Source organism: Schistocerca nitens, chromosome 2 (assembly GCF_023898315.1).
Source record: "Schistocerca nitens isolate TAMUIC-IGC-003100 chromosome 2, iqSchNite1.1, whole genome shotgun sequence".
Taxonomy (NCBI): Eukaryota; Metazoa; Arthropoda; class Insecta; order Orthoptera; family Acrididae; genus Schistocerca; species Schistocerca nitens.
In genome coordinates this window covers 12,634,494-12,660,673 of record NC_064615.1, presented here as the reverse complement: position 1 = coordinate 12,660,673, position 26,180 = coordinate 12,634,494, and the positions used below count along the sequence as shown (strand labels likewise).

Genomic DNA, 26,180 nt, shown 5'->3' with positions numbered 1-26,180 from the left:
GTAAATTAGTTCAGAAACTTTTTCAGAAAACTATAGTTTACAGCCTCACTGTCAATTCGAGTAAATCACTCGTGGTGGTTGCCATTTTCACTGCACTCACTGCACAGATATGCCCCGACATGTTCAAGGCATACAAATTTATTGCACGCATTGCAGGAAAATCTCGTCGGCCTGTTTTTTTTTTCCTATTACAGAAGTTGCATCTTCCTCGAGCTATTGTTTGTGGAGGTCTAGGAAGAGCTTCAGCTGTTGGTAATCCCAAAATTTCCTTGATACGATTCTTGATGTTCACCGGTGTACTTAGATGATTGACCTTCATTGTCATATAATCATGCAACAGTTCTTTGGCAAGACCTTTTAGATAGTCTTTTCTGGGAATTGTTGGATGCGAGTTGCTCTTGTAAATTATGTATCCATTGATTCCAGAAATATTTAGAAGAGAGGAAAAAATTATAAATGGCCATCTGCTGGTAATTCTTGTCACAGAGTATGTACATTTCATTTCATCAACTTTACCCACACCAAATTTAGTCTCGTTATAAACTGTTATTATTTCCGGCTTGCACTTTTTTTTTTTGCAATCAAGACGGATTTTAAGTAACATTAGCCAACATTTTTATATTATATTTTGCCGGTTTTGATGGAATGTATTGTATAAATCCACATCTTCCCCTGAATGCATCCAGCATTTCATCTATTGTAACTAGTTCTGATAAACTATAATGTTTCTTGCAGTTTTCATTGAACTGATCTATCAAAAATCGGACAGCAGCTAATTTGTCTGTTTCCTTCTGATGAGCTCTGTTTCTGACGACATCAAATCTCAGACATTTCAGCAAGAAACGAAAACGGTTTATGCCCATTGAAAGTCTGAAGTACCCCTCTCCAGTACCATCTGCAGCCCAGAGATCTAGTAAATTTGTGTGTGATGTTCGTAGCACACCCGCCAAGAAAAGGAGTCCTAAACAAGCTTTGATTTCTGTAATTTTAGTGTCTGCAGCATCTCTTTCTCTGGAATATTTAGAACGGATGGTAGCAATGTAAATATTAGTGCAGTGAACAATTCCTTCTAAAATGTCATCTGTGAAGAAAAGTTGCAGACAATCCATTGGACACTTAGCATTTTTTGCTTCGCCTATGACTCCCGGTAAATGCTTGACAATATTATGTTGAGGTCTCTTCTTACTCTTCTGTTTTGGATTAGAGGTCTATGGCTCCATTGCATACCGTCTTTCCCGAAATATAAGTCAAATTTTTCGATAGAATCACTTTCGTCCAGCGACTGTTCACTATCTGAATAGTGATCACTTTCGAATATTGACTCCAGATCACTACATTATTCATTACCAAGCTCTTCGTCCAACCACTGCAAAACCTGATCGTCATCCACCGTTTTTCTGAAAAAAAAGTGTATAACTTATTTCACTAATCGGTGTTGGTCAATTAAAAGCCTCAAATCTTTATGACATTTTGAATAATAAATAAATAAAAAAGTTTCTAAACGTAACTGTCCATGTTTTGTAATATTATAAAGGAATAAACCTCCTTACCTGCAATACATCGTAAAAGAACTCATGATAGAACCGCACCTCACGAGACTGCTGCTTCTGGCAATAATGACTAACTTCAATTGCTGCCAATAATTCGTTACGGAAGGAGATGAAGGTAGAAAAAGCCGCTAACGGATATCTTGAATTTATAAGTGATTGTTGATGGAAAGATAAAACTGAGGACTCACAGTCCGCGGTGCGTGTAACGGAGGGTTAAGACAATGAACGGGAAACTGGTATCATCTCGAATTGTTGTTTGCAGTCCAAAGCACGTCAATGATCTTATTGGTTGACGAACATCATTGTAATTCGGCTCATGTTCAATTTATCTACTAGAATACGCCAGCACGTCCTTTATGATATCATATCGATGTCACAGATAACATGTATTGTCAGCCTTGCCGCAGTGGTAACACCGGTTCCCGTCAGATTACCGAAGTTAAGTGTTGCCAGGCTGGGCTACCACTCGGATGGATGACCATCCAGTCTGAAGAGCGCTGTTGGCAAGCGTGGTGCACCCAGCCCTTGTGAGGCAAACTGAGGGCTACTTGACTGAGAAGTAGCGGCTCCGGTCTCGGAAACTGACATACGGCCGGAAGAGCACTGTGCTGACCACATGCCCCTCCATATCCGCATCCAGTGACGCCTTTGGGCTGAGGATGACACGGCGGCCGGTCGGTACCGTTGGGACTTCATGTTCTGTTCGGGTGGAGTTTAGTTTTAGTTTCTGTCAGTGGGAATCACTTCATGCACTTTCGTGAGCGTTCCAGAGCTGTGCATGATGAAGGTCAACCTGAGTATTGGTCATCATCCACAAACTCCATCCAGTCAGTGTTAAACCGCCTAGACCACTCAAGTGTTTTAGCTTGGCTCAAATCTTGCTCAGTTAAAGCCAGGCTTACTATGCAGTGAGTTTCAGCTGAAGTTTCTTGGAGGTTAAAACAAAACTTAATGCAGATCGTATATTTCTTCAAAGCAGCCAGTTCGAAATTCTGAGACACAGTAGAACACGGTGCACAGAAAATAAGCAAAAACGTTCACACTAACATGCTTAACATATAACATATAACAAGATAGCAATATCGACTAACCAGCGGAACAGCCAACTTCCAGTTCTCTATCGAACGAGGCCATTGAGAGACTTAAACAACATAGTTCAAAGCTTCATAATCTGCATAGGCTGCCTAAGATCCGTAAAGAAGGTGTGTATCCGTGACTATTGGGAGTAATGATGAGACAGCTACCTATAATGTAGCTAAGTACTTGGTTCCTTTAGTCATTCACACTGTAGGAAGTGTCCATATCATATCATATCTGTAGCTATGGGTTTTTTGCAACCAGCATCGCCATCAAAAACCACTCGCGACATATTCATATTCTGTCGTTCACTGTGTGTTAACTATTAGTCCAGCAGAAAAATGTTATGGGATCATTTTGTAGGAAAATTAATGTAGTTAAATTTTGTACTGGGAAACATTTTCGGTGGAGGCCACAGCTTTGGACTTATCCAAGAAAATCTTGTTAGAGGGTTACTTTTGTACGTTTTTCTTCAATAATTGCAAAGATAATTTCCAGTGAAAACGTATCGCAATACACAATTTAATTATATTAAATTTCAAACATAAAGGTCCTGTTCATTTTTGCTGTGCCACTAATAGTTAGCGCGCAGCTACTGAGAGAATGTGAAAATCAAGCGCGTATTTGAAGACGTTGCGGGTTGCATAAAACCCATTGCTAGGGGTAGCTGAGTCATCCAGTGTAATTATTGAGCTCTGTCGTTTCGATAGAGATGTTTGTTACGTTCACGCAGGAGAAACCACACCTCAACTGGCGCTCTGAATCATCCGACAGAATTCCATCGAAAGTGACTAGGACCATTTGAAACAGAGTGTGAAACGTAGCAGTGAACATTCCCCAAACTCTCATGGATCTAAACACAAAACAATCAACTAGGGCTTAGGATGGACCTGGCATACCTGAAGACATTTATCGTCTCTTTTCCTCGTCGAACTTCCATAATCTGTGATAGGGGCGGAGTTACACAGTATTAGTGCGATGGCTCCTGTTAGTTAAATTTTTCTCCGGTGTGGTTTGCCGTATCTGACAGTTACTTCCGAGCGATGAGTGGCTACTTTCGATCAATAGTAATTATGACTTTGTATAATGTTTAAGCTCTATCATTTCAATTGAGACATGTGTTATGTTTACGCAGGAGAAACCAAACCTTTGACTTGATGGTCATCGAGCGTCTGTCTTACCAAGGTTACTATGGACTGCACCACAAGGTTGGTTCCCCACCGCTCGTCGGCTTCGTGACGTTGTCTGCATACTCGCCTCTGTATTACGCCTTGGGGAATCCCATGAATCCAGCCTACATCCCTGAAACCTTGGTGGGCTTTTCTGATCACATGAACTTTTGGCAGCGCATGTACAACACGTTCTTTGCACTACGTTTCCACTACATGTGGTTCTACGAACTACTTCCGCTACAAGAAACGATTATGAGGGAACACTTCGGAGCAGAACCACCTTCTGTTTACGAAACGGAGCGCAACTACAGCCTACTCATTGTCAACAACCACTTTACCACGGAGTATCCGCGGCCTCATCTACCGAGCGTCATAGAAGTCACTGGACTCCACGTATCGACCAAGGTTGAACGATTACCAGAGGTGAGTATCGAAATCATCAAGGCTGCTTATTCATGTCAAAAAATACTGTCGCATTGACGTGCTGTTCCAGGTATGTACTTTTGCTCGCATAACTAGAGCTATCATTTAGATCAACACTGGTTCCCCATACCAGCGTCAGCAAAATCATCTGCCACTGGAGCTTCTGGAGACGTCATTTTAGAATATAGCCAAGTACACCATTCCTGTCACATATCGCAGTCCTCATCAAAAGATGCGTTTTTTCAAAGTATGACTAGAAGTCTAAAATCCAGGTTGTATTGAGAAACGAAGAGAACATCGAAAGAAGAAGTCACAGTATGTTTGGTAGGTGCGAAAGTTTCATGGAGAATCCTTTACAGCTCCAGTAGCAGATGCTACACTAAAGGCGTAATCCATCACCGACCGGCTTACTGAAATTCCAAGTACGTAACTCCCTAGAAAATCTTCCGTCTTGCTACGTATATTTGTTGAAAAGGCCGTGAAGGTAAAATTAGATTTTAACTCATGCAGAGGCTTACGGACAACAGTTGGTTTCTCGCTCCGTTCGCCACTGAAGTAGCAAAGGCGTGAAATAACAGTGACAACAAAGTACCCACTGCCGTCCAGAGTCGTGAAATATCAGTGAAATACAAAGTACCCACTGCCGTCCTCGCGCAGCAAAGATGTAGATTTATCTGAAGAACGCGTTCGTTCTTCCTGAATAAAGTGTTAACAAGGACATATGCAGACATTAATATTTGTAGTGAAATTGCTTCACTAAATTTCCTCCACTTTTCGCATATGAGTCATTACAGTTAATAGATAATACTAATAAGCCCATGAATCTATATTGTTTCTACATTAGATATTTTTTTGACATACTTGCAATTAAAGCGTCATTTACAATTGCACACAATGACATTTATTAAATCACTCCATCTTCAGGCCACAAGTGGCCCATCGGGACCATCCGACCGCCATGTCATCCTCAGTTGAGGATGTGGATAGGAGGGGCGTGTCATCAGCACACCGTTCTCCCTGTCGTTATAATGGTTTTCTTTGACCGGATCCGCTGCTATTCGGTAGAGTAGCTCCTCAATTGGCATCACGAGGCTGAATGCACCCCGAAAAATGGCAACAGCCCATGGTGGTTGGATGGTCACCCATCCAAGTGCGGCCACGCCCGACAGCGCTTAACTTCGGTAATCTCACGGGAACCGGTGTATCCACTGCGGCAAGGCCGTTGCCTCCAATGACATTTATTAAGAAAGGTTCTTAGTGAAACCCATTGTATAGGGACTGTGTCATATTCTACATTTGGGTTGTACAGGGGCTGAGTGAAAATTTGGAAACAATGCGAGAATGCATGCATTAACACAAATGCAGGCCTGCAGTGTGCGTCTTTGAGCAGACAACCTTGTAGGTGGGGCAATCGCAGCTATAAGTATTCATCTTGGGTATTAATAACCGCTTCAGCTGTATTTAGTCCTTTATCACTGAGTCACTACCGGTTTCGTGGCACTAAAAGCCACATCTTCAGGTGAACGTATGACTGAAACATTAGAGCGGGAAAGCTCAGAATCTTTGTATCCAACAATCGTTGTCCGCCGAAACAAAACACCGTTGAAAGACGGTACGTCATAGATTAAAAACTGCCAGATTCCAGTATAGTGGATGGGATTAAAACAAATCGTTCCGTAGTGATCACTTTTCCGATCCATACGGAACTGTATTTGTGTGGGCTTCCTAAATAACATAAGCAATGCGTACTCATTCATCCACTTGTATCGCCATTCGCTAGTTAAAAGCAAGGCTAAACTCAAATCAAAACATGGTGTTTCAAACTCAGTGATGCGCATAAATAATACAAAAATTTCTCTCCCTCGGAAGAGCTAACTTAGTATCCTCTGACGTCTGCAGTTTGTTTTTCAATATCAGTAGTGAAATGTCTTAATATTCTGACAGAGCTGATGTAAAGGTATAATGTAAGCTCTGTATGGTTGAATGACTTGAGACTGGCCACTCAGACATGCTTAACACAGAACTATTTCCCGTTCCAAGGAGCTATGTATAAATAGTTCGATGGCTTAGCTATTGAGTCTCCTTTAGTCCACTTTTGGCTGAAATATTGATGGAGACAAAGGGTGACAAAAATTTAATAGTCATGGGTGACTGGAATTCAAGCGTAGGAAAAGGGAGAGAAGGAAACATAGTAGGTGAATATGGATTGGGGCTAAGAAATGAAAGAGGAAGCCGCCTGGTAGAATTTTGCGCAGAGCATAACTTAATCATAGCTAACACTTGGATTAAGAATCATGAAAGAAGGTTGTATACATGGAAGAACCCTGGAGGTACTAAAAGGTATCAGATAGATTATATAATGATAAGACAGAGATTTAGGAACCAGGTTTTAAATTGTAAGACATTTCCAGGGGCAGATGTGGACTCTGACCACAATCTATTGGTCATGAACTGTAGACTAAAACTGAAGAAACTGCAAAAAGGTGGGAATTTAAGGAGATGGGACCTAGATAAACTGACTAAACCAGAGTTTGTACAGAGTTTCAGGGACAGCATAAGGGAACAGTTGACAGGAATGGAGGAAAGAAATACAGTAGAAGAAGAATAGGTAGCTTTGAGGGATGAAGTAGTGAAGGCAGCAGAGGAACAAGTAGGTAAAAAGACGAGGGCTAGTAGAAATCCCTGGGTAACAGAAGATATATTGAATTAAATTGATGAAAGGAGGAAATATAAAAATGCAGTAAATGAAGCAAGCAAAAAGGAATACAAACGTCTCAAAAATGTGATTGACAGGAAGTGCAAATTGGCTAAGCAGTTATGGCTAGAGGACAAATGTAAGGATGTAGAGGCTTATCTCACTAGGGGTAAGATAGATAATGCGTATAGGAAAATTAAAGAGACCTTTGGAGAAAAGAGAACGACTTGTATGAATATCAAGAGCTCAGATGGAAACCCAGTTCTAAGCAAAGAAGGGAAAGCAGAAAGGTGGAAGGAGTATATAGAGGGTCTATACAAGGGCGAGGTACTTGAGGACAATATTATGGAAGTGGAAGAGGATGTAGATGAAGATGAAATGGGAGACACGATACTGCGTGAAGAGTTTGACAGAGCACTGAAAGACCTGAGTCGTAACAAGGCCCCCGGAGTAGACAACATTCCATTAGAACTACTGACAGCCTTGGGAGAGCCAGTCCTGACAAAACTCTACCATCTGGTGAGCAAGATGTATGAGACAGGCGAAATACCCTCAGACTTCAAGAAGAATATAATAATTCCAATCCCAAAGAAAGCAGGTGTTGACAGATGTGAAAATTACCGAATTATCAGTTTAATAAGTCACAGCTGCAAAATACTAACGCGAATTCTTTACAGACGAATGGAAAAACTGATAGAAGCCGACCTCGGGGAAGATCAGTTTGGATTCCGTAGAAATGTTGGGACACGTGAGGCAATACTGAGTCTACGACTTATCTTAGAAGGAAGATTAAGGAAAGGCAAACCTACGTTTCTAGCATTTGTACACTTAGTGAAAGCTTTTGTCAATGTTGATTGGAATACTCTGTTTCAAATTCTGAAGGTGGCATGGGTAAAATACAGGGAGCGAAAGGCTATTTACAATTTGTACAGAAAGCAGATGGCAGTTATAAGAGTCGAGGGGTATGAAAGGGAAGCAGTGGTTGGGAAGGGAGTGAGACAGGGTTGTAGTCTATCCCAGATGTTATTCAATCTGTATATTGAGCAAGCAGTAAAGGAAACAAAAGAAAAGTATGGAGTCGGAATTAAAATCCATGGAGAAGAAATAAAAACTTTGAGGTTCGCCGATGACATTGTAATTCTGTCAGAGACAGCAAAGGATTTGGAAGAGCAGTTGAACGGAATGGACAGTGTCTCGCAAGGAGGATATAAGATGAACATCAACAAGAGCAAAACGAGGATAATGGAATGTAGTCTAATTAAGTCGGCTGATGCTGAGGGAATTAGATTAGGGAATGAGACACTTAAAGTAGTAAAGGAGTTTTGCTATTTGGGGAGCAAAATAATTGATGATGGTCGAAGTAGAGAGGATATAAAACATTGACTGGCAGTGGCAAGGAAAGCGTTTCTGAAGAATAGAAATTTGTTAACATAGAGTATAGATTTAAGTGTCAGGAAGTCGTTTCTGAAAGTATTTGTATGGAGTGTAGCCATGTGTGGAAGTGAAACGTGGACGATAAATAGTTTAGACAAGAAGAGAATAGTAGCTTTCGAAATGTGGTGCTACAGAAGAATGCTGAAGATAAGGTGGGTAGATCACATAACTAATTAGGAGGTATTGAATAGAATTGGGGAGAAGAGGAGCTTGTGGCACAACTTGACTAGAAGAAGGGATCGGTTTGTAGGACATGTTCTGAGACATCGAGGGATCAGCAATTTAGTATTGGCGGGCAGCGTGGAGGGTAAAAATCGTAGAGGGAGACCAAGAGATGAATACACTAAGCATATTCAGAGGGATGTAGGCTGCAGTAGTTACTGGGAGATGAAGAAGCTTGCACAGGATAGAGTAGCATGGAGAGCTGCATCAGGACTGAAGACCACAACAACAACAACATTGATGGACCACTTTGGAAAAAATTTAGTTGAAACAGTTTCGAGTGCAAATATTACATACTTATTCAGATACGTAGACGATGAAATGTACGCGTGGACAGTCACCACAAAACAGCTCAACTCATTTTTTTCGTAACTTAAACAGTCAATACAAAATACTTAGTGCAAAACGAAAATTGGTAATAAAAACATAAACGTCTTAGATCCAACCATTGACATCAGTACAGAAACCCATTGTTTCCCAATTTATAGAAAACGACATTTACAGACACAGATACCAACACCCAGTTACTCAAAAAGTAGCTTACCAATCAGTGGTGCGCGGTCTCACATCTCTCCGCATGTTCGTAGAAGATTTCAAAGCAGAGTTTGACGCTATAAATTTTTTTTTTTGCCTCAACCAGTGGTTACAGTCCTTTGCTGATTTTCCACATCTTGCATAGGAAACAAACATTTAAAAACATGCCCTTCCTCTATGCTGCTTCTTCTGCTCCTTTCACTGTCTACAGGAAGTGGTGTACAATATCATACCTAGAATAAGTATCAGAGCGTATAGCAAAAGCGCAGAAATCCAGCAACTATAGCAATTCCTACTACGTGAGGAACATCAAAGCCCAGCGTCTTTTCAATAGTAAAGATAAGGCCCAGTTACTATCCAACAGTGGGGAATACAAAATTACTTGTCCTGATAGTGATAAGTTTTATACTGGTCAGTGAGACAGAGACATAATATCTACACTGCGTGAACATAAATGTAGCTAGATTCCACACTGTCTGAGCGCGTACTGATCGTCAGCCACAGCTACAGCCCATTTCCTTCACTTAGGAAACAAAGGCCAAAAACACAACCTGCTGGAAGTCCTGGAAATCGAAAAACATCTGGCTCACAATCCCGATTTATTATTAAATGACCAAACGCAGTGCAATACTTACTCTTCTGAACTTCGCTCAATCCCCTCAGGTTTCCATTATTTCTCACTCTCTTTGATACTTGTCTTCCATTTTCCAGAATTTATTTATTGTACTATTATTGCATATTGTGCCGTATTTGGCACTGTGTCATAGGTTGGAAGCACCTGAACTGTTTTTCTATGTTGGCCATGCTCCCGCTCCACGCTGCTTGTGACCTCTCTGACAAAAGGAAGGATTTATCTACATGAGCGCAGTGCAGGAAGAGGGGGAAGGGGGCGGGGGAGGGGGTAGGACACCGATGGCGGGTTGGAATGAATACTGAGAGTAAACCGAAAGTTGTCGCTGACTGTGAAGGAATGCTTGACTGTGCCTAGGCAAAAGTTACTGTGGTCTGTCATTGTGTGCGTTTGGCATGAATGCAGTATGCACTTACGGAATGTAAGCAAGCCGGATGCTTAGAAATTGTGTGTCGCCACTGTATCAGACATCAGTTCCTCAGACATTCAGTTCCTTGAGGTACTTTCTACTGATAGCTGTGCCTCTATTTCATGATTTGCCATTCTTATGTCATTTCATTTACAAAACCGTTTCTCTATATTTCACATGCGACGGGAGCTATAGAGATAAAACAATTTGTAAACACACTTTAAAACAGAAGTATTTGCCTGATTTAAACTACTCATTGGTATATGTGCCATCCGTGTATGATATTGGATACAGATATTTCAATACGAGGTGCAAGGTATATGAGTTCTCATTTCTTAGTTCATGACAATCTTGTGAGGAGTGCATGCAACAGTTAAACCTTGTAGTATTTATTTCTAACACTGGCCTATTTCGAGTACACTACGAGATTTTGTACTCTATCTGTAATATGAAGGAACTCGAAGATTGATGATATAAATACTGGATATAATGACACAACGCTTCAAATCCAAACAAGCTACTCAAAAAGGGAAGGAATCATTCCAAATATTACTTTTGTGTTGACTAGTGGATGATATACCAAGCCATTTCGAATGTTTATTTGTAAGTAAAGCATAAAGAGCTCGGTACAACCTATTGTTATCATTGTTGTGATTTTCCTGAGAGTACACAGTGGTGGAAACCTGCTGGTCACATAACCTAGAGGTCTATTGATTGAAACCACACTCTGCTACCACTAGTCCAGAATTTTCCAGAGCCACTGGCAAAGAAAGTATGCACACAGTCGATTGTGCTACATTTACATTCCCACATGTATTAACATCCCCACAGTTTAAACAAATTTACAACCTGTACTATATTCAATAAGTTCTCCTAAACTTTATATAGGATCCAAACAATTGGCAAATTAATGGAGCTGAGCCATGACTATTATTCTGTACAGGAATTCAGAAGTAAGAAAACTCTCAAGATTGGTCAAGTAAGTTGTACACAGCTCTTCAGACTTTACTTAACTCGCAAATAAACAATGTAAATGGCTTGGTACAGCATCCTCTAGTGTACATAAAAGTAATATTTTGAGTGAGTCCTTCCCTTTTTGAGCAGTTTGTTTGGATTTGAAGCGTTGTGTCATTATATCCACTATTTATATCATCAACCTTCGAGTTCCCTCATATTAAAGATAGAGTACAATATTTCATAGTGTATCTGAAACAAACCTTGTTAGAAACAAGCACTAAAAGGTTTTTCTGTTGCATGCACCCTGCACAAGAGTGTAATGAACTATGAAATGAGAAAGCATACACTGTGCACCTTTTAATGAAATGTCTATATCCAATCTCACACACAGAAGGCAGATATACCACTGAGTAGTTTAAATGAGGCAAATACTTTACGAAATTTTTGTATCTCTGGAACTTCTGTAGCGTATTAAATATATACAAACGGTTTTGTGATCAAGTAAATGATTAACTAATGACACAGCTATCAGCACACAGTACCTCAAGGAACTGAATGTTTCAAACAGTGGCGACACACAATTTATACGCATCCGGCTTGTTTACATTCGATAAGTGCACAGTACATTCATGCCAAGCATAAACATTGACAGTCCACGGTGCGGCCAGTCAGAGTGGCCGAGCGGTTCTAGGCGCTTCAGTCTGGAACCGTGCGACCGCTACGGTCGCAGGTTCGAATCCTCCCTCGGGCATGGATGTGTGTGATGTCCTTAGGTTAGTTGGGTTTAAGTAGTTCTAAGTTCTAGGGGACTGATGACCTCAGATGTTAAGTCCCATACTGCTCAGAGCCATTTAAACCATCCTCCGTGCGGCAGACCAGCCACTTCTGCTTAGCACAGTCAAGTAAACACACCGTCGATCCATGTCGGGTTTTCCTTCACAGTCAGCTTACTCGCAGTATTCATTCTAACTCGCCATCATTGTCACCCCATTTCCACCCTGCACTCGTGCAGATCAACCCTTCTCTCAGTCAGATAGAAGCACCATCGATAGGGAGCATGGCCAACGTAGAATAATAGTTCAGATGTTGGCAGCGTGGTCAATAGTTCTGGACACGGCACACCATGTACTCCATACATTCTGTTGTCAGAATTGTCAGTTTCAGCTTTTAGTCTGTTTTGTAGCACTTGCCACGTGTAGCACCTCTTCAGACTTGTCTCTAGTAGTGTTGTTGATTACTAATTTATTGTACTGGGATTGGTAACTTAACGTAAAATGTTATATAGGCACTTCGTTTCGTGTGTTAGTGTGAATGCTTTTCCTGGTTTGCTCCCTTTTATATTTATTTACTTTACAGCTTTTTTCTTTTGTAACTGCTCATGATGATCTGGTCTTAATCCAGTAGAACATACACAGTATTGTGTTTTTCATTTATTGTTATTCTGTTCTACCAAGAGGAGACGAAAGGATCAGTTGACATGAATTTTTATTTGATGTGTGTATACAGTATACTAGGAAAAAAACGTAAATTGTATATGTTTTGGAGAACTCAGAGTGCGAAAATAAGTACACACAGCTGCTACTTCTGGCAGCAGCAAAGGCTTCAACCCTTCTGGCACTGAGTTGACCTTAGCTTGTTTGAGCCTCTGATTCACACCCTCCACTCGGCTCTGTACCAGGGGTCCGCAGTCCGTTCTGTCGACTATGCTACAAATGGTCAGCTCTGCTTTCATCTTGCAAGAAAGACTGGCAGCCTTTACCACTTCTGTTAGCCGCTCGAAACCAGAGAGAATTTCTTCTGATCCAAAGTGACACACATCATTGGCACCGACGTGTGCAACCACCTGCAGTTGGCTGCACCCTATGCTCTTCATGTCATCCGGGAGGATCCTTTACACATCTGGAATGACTCCACCCGGTATGGACACGGAGTGCTCATTGGTTTTCTTACCCTTCTTGTCAGCCAAGTCCCTGAGAGGCCCCATAACGCGCTTAACGTTGGAGCTCCCAACTACCAATAATCCCACCCACTGCGATTGCTCGGATCTTGCAGGCTGAGTGGTCTCCTCTGAAACAGGACAGGCGACAGCATCTGGCTCAGCGACAGTGTCAGCCACAGCACCTGGAACTTGTTTGTCAGACAACTGGGGAGGCCCACCTGGGAAGTCTTTAGTCACCTGCTTCACCCCGGGGGCGACCTCCCGCTTGACCACAGGTGAGGGGTCAGCCTCAGTGCGAGCAGTAACTGGGTTGGCCACCGGTGAGGACCGATCGGAGGACTCTGACGAGCTGGACGTCCGTTGGATCCCTACGGCTGGCCCACAACAGTGGTGCCCATCCACTGCAGCCTCAAGCTGTGTAACAGAAGCCAACACAGCCTGAAGCTGAGAGCGAAGTGTCACCAACTCGGATTGCATCCGTACACAACAATCGCTGTCCCTTTCCATACTAAAGACCGTGGAAAACTAAGCTATGCGGATAAACGGACTATCGGCAGGTGCTGGGCAACTCTACTGTAGACCCTGACGAAAACGCACGAACTGTAATACGCAGATATTCCAAAACCTAACTACCGAAGCACTCAGGTGAGGCTAAATAATTTTTCTCTGATTAGGAACTTGTAATATGTCACAAAATCGGTTTACTTTCCGACTCAAATTAAAACGCGAGAACTGTGGCTATTAGATGTTAAATTTACACTCAGAAACTCAAGAAACTAAACTACTACAGCATGATGTAATAAAATTCGCTCCTGGTTAGTAACTCGTAAAGGACACAAATGCGGTTACTTCCCTGTTGCTGCGTCTGTCTCGGTCGGCTGCTACTGAGTGATCCTGGCCACACGACGGAAATCAGCATATTAACTAGGCACTGTGCAAGCTGGTGGTACCTCCAGCACGATGTGGCTGTGTTTACATGGTACGGAATGGGTCCTCTGGCCCAAAGGAACCGATCATTGACTGGAAATGTTTGTGTCCGACTACTTGGAGACCAATTTCACCCATACGTGGAGTTCATATTTCCTAACACCTACGTAATGTCAACGGGCCACTATAGTTCACCATTAGTTCTAAGAATACTCTGGGCAATTTGATTGAATGATTTGACCACCCAGATCGCCAGACAAGAATCTAATTGAAAATTTATGGAACATAAGCGTGAGGTCAGTTCGTAAGCAAAATCCTGCACTTTCGCAGTTGTACACCACGGCTCTAGAGGCAGCGTGGCTCGATATTTCTGCAGGGGACTTGCAAGGACTTGTTGAGTCGATGTCACATCGGGTTTCTGCCCTGCGCTGGGCAAAAGGCGGTCTGACACAATATTAGGAGGTACCCCATGACTTTCGCGCAACGGCCATGCCGCAGTGGATACACCGGTTCCCGTGAGATCACCGAAGTTAAGCGCTGTCGGGCGTGGTCGGCACTTGGATGGGTCACCATCCAGGCCGCCATGCGCTGTTGCCATTTTTCGGGGTGCATTCAGCCTCGTGATGCCAATTGAGGAGCTACTCGACCGATTAGTAGCGGCTTCGGTCAAGAATACCATCATGACAATTGGGAGAGCGGTGTGCTGACCCCACGCCCCTCCTATCCGCATCCACCCCTGAGGATGACACGGCGGTCGGATGGTCCCGGTAGGCCACTCGTGGCCTGAAGGCGGAGTACCTCATGACTTTCGTCACCTCAGCGTGTCTGTCCTGTTGGGCGGTAGGCGCCAGGGTTCCTGAGGCCCATCATGGTGTTGAATACATCTCCCTTGAAATCATAGTTTCCCTCTTCCATTGACGGTAATGGAATCCAGACCACACTAAACACGAATATTGTGGAACGATAAACCAAAACATTCCTGCCGTTGCCGAGTTTCGGGCCGCTGCCAGAAGACATTTTTCGCTCTTACTCCTGCCATAACACACAACTATCTCCCACTGAAATGCTAGTGGGTGAATGTTGATAGCTACATGATTTATAGCACAAATGTCAGATATGAAGTAGAATAAAAAATAAATAAAATTTTGTTGCAAGCAGTTGCCCGTTTCATACCAACTTAATCTTCTATATTGTAGAACCTACAGAAATTCATAGACGGAGCCGAACACGGCGTCATCTACGTCAGTCTCGGATCCAACGTCCGGAGCAACGCACTGCCCCGGGAGAAGTTCCAGGCTTTTCTGGAGGCGTTCAGACAGCTGCCGCAACGCGTCCTCTGGAAGTGGGAGAACGACACACTGCCTTCACAGCCGGAGAACGTGATGGTCAGCAAGTGGATGCCGCAACAATCCGTGCTGGGTGAGATTTCATCCGGCTAGTTACATCAAAATTTAAAAATAGTTACCAGTCGAAGAGGGTTAGTGTTTTACATTCCTTTGGCGAAAAGGTCATTACACATGGAATAGAAGATTGGACAGAATAAGGATATGAAGTTAATGGATTGTGTCCTTCTGTAGGGAGTCAATCCGGTTTTCAAGTGAATTGTAATTGGAAAATCAGCGAACTCCTGTATCTGGATGTCCGAACGGGATCTGAAACTCACGCCTCTCAAATGCCAATTCACTGGTTGAAGACCGCTCTAGTTCACACGGCCTTCTTCCTTTTCTAGCGAGAAGTATTGATAAAGAATCAGCTGTCGATCTGTCTAGCTGAAATCTTTTCGAAGAAACCATCCCGAAACTAGTCTTGAAAAATGTAGGTAACACTTTGTGACACAGCCCTCCTATTCGGTTCTAGGATAGCCTTGGTTTTGCTGACTCATCTATACTGAATCGTTAACTGTCGTTTGTATGACAGCTGCAGATAAACGATTGTTACAGCTGTACGAGTTTATCACACAGATAATAGAAGACACAGATTAAACACTTCTTAAACGAAAATATCTTTTATGGTACGTACCTTCATTTTATAAATATGAAGAACTCATTTGTAAATGTCAGTGGAAATCGCACTTGGTCTACTGTATTAAGATCTAGATAAAACTTGTAACATTTATTTCTCAATGTTTTCAATACGTCAGGGGAGCTCGAAGATAGTCCCTTCCGATAGAACAAAGGTGATTTCCCTCCTTTCCACAGGAGGGAAAATGTTCCACCCAGCGTAACACTGTAGTGCAGTAAACAAATACGTGCCTACACAATCAGAGTTAAGCGAGATATGGATTACGATGGATTATTTTCGGGAAGGACTATGATGGCAAGCCGTTGTTATGCAATGCGAAAGATACTGCATTACGAGGGCGCAGCAAAATCTTCCCGTACAATTATGTGCTTACATCCTTTTCACATCGAAGTGAAGGTAATTCAACGAAAACAAAGGTCTATATCTAAATGTATGATAGGGTTCGAAATTTAGTCGGTTCTAAAACAGTTTCAAATGTATCATTTATCCTCGTATAGTAGTCGAAGTTCTTTGTATGCACGTGGAGTTCCACACCATGTCACAGTCCAGCATGGCGTTCTTTGCCCGTAGCTCATCCAAACGTCCGCCTCTTCATAACGCAAGGAGGTCTTCAGAGCATGAATGAGGCTACGTACCACGCTGTTCCACTTGTGGTCATACCTTTCTTCGCCGACCAGCCGTTCAACGCCGCCAAGATTTCGCAGGCGGAGATTGGAGTCAGGCTGGACTACCCCGACCTCACTAAGGACAACCTGCTGGCCGCCGTACGAACCGTTTTGGAGGAATCAAAGTAAGTTACTCACGGCTCCAAGGCAATATACTGTCACATATGTTATTTCAACGATGTGACACACTGTTCATCACATCTAAACTCGTGAATAATAATGCTTAATCTCACCGATCCCGAGGAAAAAAAATGGCAGCAATTTTTCTTTTCATATTTTGGAGCACACTAATAAACAAACTTGTCATAGATGCAAATGAAAATTTTTTATGATTTGATAAGGTATAAATGGAGGTTCACTTATATGGACCTCAAGTTTCAGTCATCATGAAAACGTACTAGTTTTTATTTTGTATTTGCTTTTCCGCTTCTTCGATGAAAATATTTTATCCAGCAATACGTATTTTTCATTTGAAATAGTAACCTGTGCATGCTAATCCACACAGAAAATAGGATTCTTAATTTGATATTTTTGAAGTGTAGGAATTCCAATACAGATCTTCGTTAAGGTTCTCAAATATCTTCATAAACGCATGACAGTAACAATCACACAATTTCTGGCAAGTAATAATTTGCTACTGCCAGTAAATAAACCTTTACGTTTTGCGATAATGTTAAAAATAATATTTTGTATAGTACATAAATACATTCCATATCCATCCAATGTCTCTCATATCTTGTAATTGCAGCCAGGTTTCCTGCATTTTGAGGAATTCCTTCACTCAACAAATTTTGGCATTTGTCCAACTTTGTAAGACCTAATATTTGAAATTGGTTGCAATACAGCTCTTGTTGCCTTTTTATTCACATTATCTGCATCAGCTACTACTTCACTAATGGAGGAATTCACTGAACAAGGAAGTCCTGTTCTCCTAGCTACTGGAACCACATTTTAACGTTCTTATTGTTTATCGATCTGTTTCATCCAACCCGGCAGGACAATCTTCAGTCAAAATGAGAATTCGTCATCTTACTAGTCAATTCCGCACTGATCTCACTAATAAGAGCTTCTAACTGTTCCTCAGTTAATACTCCATGCAGTGCTGTAGAGGTCAGAGAAAACAGTTATTTCAGTATCACCTTACAGAAATCCAAATAGAAATTAGCTCCACACACGAAGTCCTCTAGAAAATGTTTTATTTCATAGTAACGAACAAAATTTGTGCAAATCTAAACTAATTCTCAACACCTAGAAAAGTAGCGAACGTAGGTAAGACATACAGATTGTCATTCTAAAATTCATACATAATAATTAGATACCTGCCGTTTTTCCACGTAAAAGTAACCATTTTGTGCGTACGACCACAATATATTGGTGTTGTGTTGCTGCCTTCAACAGTGGTGTATGGAACGCTCTCACACTTGTAGACTAGGCTGTTAGCATTGTACGGATGCACATCAAGATAGATGCGTTGTGGGGGCATCAGCAGCCGACCGAACATCTACCAGGGATTAAATCAGGGCACATATGGCACCTGATGTTTCACCCAGAACAACTGGGAATCTGCTTTCAGCAGTACTAAGATCTCGTGCACGTGTGGTCAGGCTATACTGACACCGCGATACCACCAAACGGTTGAAAGCGTCGTCTGGAGAGTAGAATGAGACTCTGTTGTCTTCAGTGATACGAGTTGATACGGTAGTTTTTGTATGGAGTGATGGACGTGAGCAGGCTATTCCGGAGAGCATTCGCTCGCGACACACAGATCCCATCCAAGGCATTAAGGTGTGTGTGTATGGGGGGTGGGGGTTGGGGGGGGTTGCGGGGGTGGGTTGGTGGGGGGGGGGGGAGCATCAGTTTCAACTGGTGGTCACATTTGTTACACTACTGGCCATTAAAATTGCTACACCACCAAGAAGAAATGCAGATGATAAACGGATATTCATTGAACAAAAATATTATACTAGAACTGACATGTGATTACATTTTCGCCGGACAGTGTGGCCGAGCGGTTCTAGGCGCTTCAGTCTGGAACCGCGCGATCGCTACGGTCGCAGGTTCAAATCCTGCCTCGGGGATGGATGTTTGTGATGTCCTTAGGTTAGTTAGGTTTAAGTAGTTCTAAGTTCTAGGGGACTGATGACCTCAGATGTTAAGTCCCATAGTGCTCAGAGCCATTTGTTTACATTTTCACGCAATTTGGGTGCATAGATCCTGAGAAATCAGTACCCAGAACAACAACCTCTGGCCGTAATAACGGCCTTGATACGCCTGGGCATTGAGTCAGAGCTTCGATGGCGTGTATAGGTACAGCTGCCCATGCAGCTTCAACACTATACCACAGTTCATGAAGAGTAGTGACTGGCGTATTGTGACGAGCCAGTTGCTCGGCCACCATTGACCAGATGTTTTCAATTGGTGAGAGATCTGGAGAATGTGCTGGCCAGGGCAGCTGTCGAACATTTTCTATATCCAGAAAGGTCCGTACAGGACCTGCAACATGCGGTCGTGCATTATCCTGCTGAAATGTAGGGTTTCGCAGGGATCCAATGAAGGGTAGATGCACGGGTCGTAACACATCTGAAATGTAACGTCCACTGTTCAAAGTGCCGTCAATGCGAACAAGAGATGACCGAGACGTGTAACCAATGGCACCCCATACCATCACGCCGGGGGATACACCAATATGTCGATGACGCATACACGCTTCCAATGTGCGTTCACCGCGATGTCGCCAAACACGGATCCGACCATCATGAAGCTGTAAACAGAGCCAGGATTCATCCGAAAAAATGAAGTTTTGCAATTAGTGCACCCAGGTTCGTCGTTGAGTACACCATAGCAGGCGCTCCTGTCTGTGATGCAGCGTCAAGGGTAACCACAGCAATGGTCTCCGAGCTGATAGTCCATGCTGCTGCAAACGTCGTCTAACTGTTCGTGCAGATGGTTGTTGTCTTGCAACGTCCCCATCTGTTGACTCAGGGATCAAGACGTGGCTGCACGATCAGTTAGAGCCATGCGGATAAGATGCCTGTCATCTCGAGTGCTAGTGATAGGAGGCCGTTGGGATCCAGCACTGCGTTCCGTATTACCATCCTGAACCCACCGGTTCCATCAGTCATTGGATCGCGACCAACGCGAGCAGCAATGTCGCTATACGATAAACCACAATCGCGATAGGTTACAATCCGACCCTTATCAAAGTCAGAAACGTGACGGTGCGCATTTCTCCTCCTTACACGAGGCATCACAACAACGTTTCACAAGGCAACGCCCGGTCAACTGCTGTTTGTGTATGAGAAATCGGTTGCAAACTTTCGTTATGTATGCACGTTGTAGGTGTCGCCACCAGCGCCAACCTTGTGTGAATGCCCTGAAAGGCTAATCATTTGCATATCACAGCATGTTCTCCTGTCGCTTAAATTTCGCGTCTGTAGCGCGTCATCTTCGTGGTGTAGCAATTGTAATGGCCAGTAGTGTATTTATGCAGAATAAATTAACCAGAACCCGGTACATTGGATAGGTGCTATTTGCGGCTAGACAATGCAATAATCGTTTCTACGAACAGTTGCTGTTTTGCAACGCGCCCCTCATACTGTGCATCCACGCTCGTCAACAACAACACCAGATCTCACCAACTGGACGCTGACTAGTGGGAACCTACCCGCTCTGCAGAGTCCGAAAGAACCATGGCCGAAGTGCAGCAAATTGTTGAAGGTGTTTGATACAAGGTATTACTCGATCGCATTCAACATCTTTTTGATTATTTGCCTGTCAGAATACACGTGTGCGCTACTGCCAGCAGGCGATACATTTGTATTGATGTGACTGTTGAGGCACCCGTTTCTGTGACGTGTGTTTCATTTGGGCTGAATTAGTTATGGTATACTGCTACAATAATGACCTACCTGTCACAGTACTTTACAATATATTGGCCTTGTCCTTGAGGGTGCTGCGGTTCTTTCTTCAGGGTAGTGTTCAAAAAGTACCCTAATCTGAGGAAGATATTTCCGAGAATGTGCCCATGGAGCTCAGCAATGTAGATAAGTGAATCATGGACTGTGATAAAGCCATAAAAGAAGAGGAAGAGCAGTGAAACTCAGGAGATGTGATACTCTAGATGGCCGTGCGGTTCTAGGCGCTACAGTCTGGAACCGCGTGACCGCTACGGTCGCAGGATCGAATCCTGCCTCGGGCATGGATGTGTGTGATGTCCTTAGGTTAGTTAGGTTTTTGTAGTTCTAAGTTCTAGGGGACTGATGACCACAGATGTTAAGTCCCATAGTGCTCAGAGCCATTTGAAACATTTTTTGACACTCTAGAAGAAATCTGAAAATTAAGTGATAATATAAACGAGGACACCCTCCGCAAGTTCCACGAAAAAAGGGGTATGTGGAAAACGCTGACAAGAAGATGGGTCAGGTCTCTAGGACAGGTTACCTTTTCCGGTACTGGAAGGAGTAAAAGCTGTAGAGACAGAAAGAGATCGAAACATATCCAACAAATAACTTAGGGCGTTGGGTGTAAGTGCTAGCCGGCAGCGGTGGCCGAACGGTTCTAGGCGCTTCAGTCCGGAACCGCGCTGCTGCTACGGTCGCAGGTTCGAATCCTGCCTCAGGCATGGATGTGTGTGATGTCCTTAGGTTTAAGCCGTTGGCACACGGACCGTGCTGTCGAACGTTAACGTTGAGCGTGCCAAGTTCAACGTACTGCTGAACGCTCAGGAACGATGCGACTTGTGCATACGGTACGTGGGCCCCAACGTGGTATACGCGATCGCAACGCACTCCAGCAGCAGTTGACGGATGTTTCTAGTTCGTAAATCACACTATTTACTCAACGGGCGCGCGTAAAATTCCCACGTTAGCTCTATTAAAACGCACATTTCCTTCATCGTCCACGAAAAGGAAAGTACCATGTCCAATCAGTAATGACAGAGACATATAAAAGTTCCATTACAAACAGTGCGGTACAAATTTGGAATACGTCTCCGCATGAGATAAACATTATTCATCATTCCCACATTTTAGTAAAACCCCAAGGTCAGTGTTACTTAATCACTGTTCCTACCCAGTAGCAGAATCTTTGCAACATGTGAATTACAAGGCGTAAAAGAAAAAGGAGCAAAATATCTTTGTACAAGTAACGCAAGCTCTCCTGTAGATTAAGCCAATCTAACAAAGTCACCCCTCAAAAAAAGGTGAACTTATATTAACATAACATCAAATATTATAGTATATACTTATATTAAATTAATAATGAAGTGTCAGAACCTAATAAAAACACGAATGTTAGGAAATAAAATTTAAGAGTGTCAAGACGCGAACCTCCGCCCCCACTTTCAAATCAATACAAGACAATGACGCTAATCATTACGCTAGAACAGCAACGCCCACATTACGAGTAATCAAAGTGTGTTACCCGTTGCACAAAACCTTATCGTAGATATGTTACTAATTGAAATTTAATTATAACAAATTGTGCCAAGAAGAATGCGTTTTCGGTGGATCTTCTGTGTCGCTGCCTTCAAATAGCCTACTCTCATAATACGCAAGTTACAATAATTCTTTTGCCACGAATATGATGTTTCTCGTTATTTTATTGGAATGAATCACACAGTTAACAACGGGTTTGCCAGTGATTCTGAATTTGCTGGTGCTCAGAAACGGCACATATACATATAAGCTTGAAATGAATGCCAATATGGCGCCTCACAACTCTGTACTGGAGGGAGACGGCGTGCGTGTGACGTAGGTGGCGCTGTGCCATCTCATTGGTCAACGCTCAGACGCACGCTCAGAATATCTGACATGCCAGGTATTGCTCTGCACGTTCGGAAAGACTCCCGAACGTGCTATTCCACGCTATGACGTCAGAAACTGGGCACGCTCAACGTTCGGATGCACGGTCCGTGTGCCGACGGCTTTAACTAGCTCTAAGTATCAGGGACTGATGACCTCATATGTTCAGTCCCATAGTGCGCAGAGCCATTTGAACCATTTGTAAGTGCCACTCGTCGAAGAGCAGACTGGCGCAGAAGGGTAAGTCATGGCGGACCGCATCGAACCAGTCTGAAAGTTCTCGGTCGAAAACTACTGCACTGGTCAATGATCGTATGTTCTTCTATTTTCCATCTACTGTTTTCGATTTTGGCGTAGTTAGCAATTTAGAATCATGTTGTTTTTGAGCAGGTATTTTCTTTAAATCAGCCATTGTGTATTATCTCCACAGGTACAAAAATAATATGAAGAAGCTGTCGGATGTGTTCCGCGAGCACAAAGCGGACTCGCTGGAGAGGGCCGTGTGGTGGATCGAGTACGTGATCCGCCACAGGGGTGCCCCTCACCTGCGGAGCGCCGCCCTCGACCTGCACTGGTGGCAGCTGCTGCTGCTCGACGTCGTCGCTTACGTTCTGGCGGCCTCTGCTCTCACACTCTACGTCGTCTACTCCGTCTCACGGTGGATACTTTCCTTCTTCAAAGGCAGCAAACCGAACCAGAAACAGAAGAAACACTGATGTTCTCAAGACAACGTTTAAGCAGTCACTGAATCTTAGCCAACCTTACTACATTTCCGACCATTTCAAGACGTTTGGAGAGTGAAATCGTTACATGCGTCATATCATAGGCATGTTGTTGTTGTGGTCTTCAGTTCTGAGACTGGTTTGATGCAGCTCTCCATGCTACTGTATCCTGTGCAAGCTTCTTAATCTCCCAGTACCTACTGCAACCTACATCCTTCTAAATCTGCTTAGCGTATTCATCTCTTGGTCTCCCTCTACGCTGCCCTCCAGTACTAAATTGGTGATCCCTTGATGCCTCAGAACATGCCCTACCAACCGATCCCTTATTGTAGTCAATTTGTGCCACAAACGTCTCTTCTCTCCAATTCTATTCAATACTTCATCATTAGTTATGTGATCTACCCATCTAATCTTCAGCATTCTTCTGTAGCACCACATTTCGAAAGCTTCTATTCTCTTCTTGTCTAACTATTTATCGTCCACGTTTCACTTCCATACATGGCTACACTCCATACAAATACTTTCAGAAACGACTTCCTGACACTTAAATACATACTCGATGTTAACAAATTTCTCTTCCTCAGAAACGCTTTCCTTGCCTTTGCCAGTCTATATTTTATATCCTCTCTACTTCGAGCATCATCAGTTATTTTGCTCCCCAAATAGCAAAATTCATTTACTACTTTAAGCGTCTCATTTCCAAATCTAATTCCCGCAGCATCACCCGATTTTAATTCGACTACTTTCCATTATCCTCGTTTTGCTGTTGTTGATGTTCATCATATATCCTCCTTTCAAGACACTCTCCATTCCGTTCAGCTGCTATTCCAGTTCCTTTGCTGTCTCTGACAGGCACAGGCCTACTGATAAAGGACTATGATATTTATGCAGCATTAAATTAAGACAGCGGTGGTGCAAAAATCAGACGCCAGTCGCAACTGGAAAAACAGTCTAGTCTTCAGTGTTTTCAGTAGCGTTCAAACCTGTACAATGTTGTAATATTCTTAACTTACTTCTATTTATTTATTTTTCTCTGGTAGAGTGTAAGTTGCTTCACTAGTCATCTTGTTTAAATAACAAAGGAAGTTGCTAAAAAGATGTCTGGTACAATTAACAGTTACTTTGTTACTAAACTGTACACGTTTTATAAATACACAACCTTTAAGACTCTGCATAAGAAGAAATTTCAGATCTTCACACAGTTAAGGTTCTGTTACAGCAATAATACAATACTTCTGAAAGATGACTGAATTACTTATACAACTGGAAGCTTTTTTTATAAAATAAATGGATTGAATACAGCCATTTTGTCAGATCTTTGCCTTACTTTCAGGTAACTATATGGAAAGAGATATACAGGGTGAGTCACCTAACATTACCGCTGGATATATTTCGTAAACCACATCAAATACTGACGAATCGATTCCACAGACCGCACGTGAGGAGAGGGGCTAGTGTAATTGGTTAATACAAACCATACAAAAATGCACGGAAGTATGTTTTTAACACAAACCTACGTTTTTTTAAATGGAACCCCGTTAGTTTTGTTAGCACATCTGAACATATAAACAAATACGTAATCAGTGCCGTTTGTTGCATTGTAAAATGTTAATTACATCCAGAGATATTGTAACCTAAAGTTGACGCTTGAGTACCACTCCTCCGCTGTTCGATCGTGTGTTTCGGAGAGCACCGAATTACGTAGGCATCCAAAGGGAACGGTGATGGACCTTAGGAACTGAAGAGACTGGAACAGCACATTACGTCGACATGCTAACACCTTTTTATTGGTCTTTTACACTGACGCACATGTACATTACCATGAGGGGTGAGGTAAAGGTACACACGTGGTTTCCGTTTTCAATTACGGAGTGGAATAGAGTGTGTCCCGACATGTCAGGCCAATAGATATTCAATGTGGTGGCCATCATTTGCTGCACACAATTGCAATCTCTGGCATAATGAATGTCGTATACGCCGCAGTACATCTGGTGTAACGTCGCCGCAGGCTGCCACAATACGTTGTTTCATATCCTCTGGGGTTGTAGGCACATCACGGTACACATTCTCCTTTAACGTACCCCACAGAAAGAAGTCCAGAGGTGTAAGATCAGGATAACGGGCTGGCCAATTTATGCGTCCTCCACGTCCTATGAAACGCTCGTCGAACAGCCTGTCAAGGGTCAGCCTAGTGTTAATTGCGGATTGCTGATACCACATACGTCGACGCGTTTCCAGTGGGACACACTCTATTCCACTTCGTAATTGAAAACGGAAACCCCGTGTGTACCTTTACCTCACCCCTCATGGTAATGTACATGTGCGTCAGTGAAAAAGACCAATAAAAAGGTGTTAGCATATGGACGTAATGTGCTGTTCCAGTCTCTTCAGTTCCTAAGGTCCATCACCGTTTCCTTTGGATGCCTCTGTAATTCGGTGCTCTCCGATACACACGATCGAACAGCGGAGGAGTGGTACTCAAGCGACAACTTTAGGTTACAATATCCCGGATGCAATTAACATTTTACAATGCAACAAACGGCACTGATTACGTATTTGTTTATATGTTCAGATGTGCTAACAAAACTAACGGGGTTCCATTTAAAAAAAAAAACGTAGGTTTGTGTTAAAAAACATACTTCCGTGCATTTTTTATGGTTTGCATTAACCAATTACACTGGCCCCTCTCCTCACGTTCGGTCTGTGGAATCGATTCGTCAGATTTTGATGTGGTTTACGAAATATATCCAGCGGTAACGTTAGGTGACTCACCCTGTATACACTTCTTGTCTATAGAATGGTGCAATTTCTCTTTTTATCACTAACGAGACCTATATTCACCTTTCTGAAGTACTTTTTTTCTAATCTATGTGATCAGTTCATAGGGAAACCAAATAATTTTATAAAATGAAGTTTTCATTCTACACCGGAGTGTACGCTGATATGAAACATTCTGGCAGATTAAAACTGTGTGCCTGACCGAGACTCGAACTCGGGACC

General features: G+C 42.8%; 1 protein-coding gene and 1 pseudogene across 4 annotated transcripts in view; both read left to right on the top strand.

The window, feature by feature from the left end:
* Positions 1-24,327, top strand: part of LOC126235674 (UDP-glucosyltransferase 2-like) — a 112,861-nt gene extending 88,534 nt beyond the window's left edge. For 2 of the 4 annotated variants that reach the window (XM_049944400.1, XM_049944401.1), the window contains exons 4-7: positions 3,763-4,222; positions 15,167-15,389; positions 16,563-16,782; positions 22,889-24,327. In XM_049944400.1, coding sequence (XP_049800357.1) covers positions 3,763-4,222; positions 15,167-15,389; positions 16,563-16,782; positions 22,889-23,174 — 1,189 coding nt within the window. In that variant the 3' untranslated portion in view covers positions 23,175-24,327. The remainder of the gene's footprint in view (positions 1-3,762; positions 4,223-15,166; positions 15,390-16,562; positions 16,783-22,888) is intronic. The other 2 variants (XM_049944402.1, XM_049944403.1) reach the window with 2 other exon arrangements.
* LOC126237575 (5S ribosomal RNA) lies at positions 14,450-14,567 on the top strand (annotated as a pseudogene).
* Positions 24,328-26,180: the final 1,853 nt, after the last annotated feature.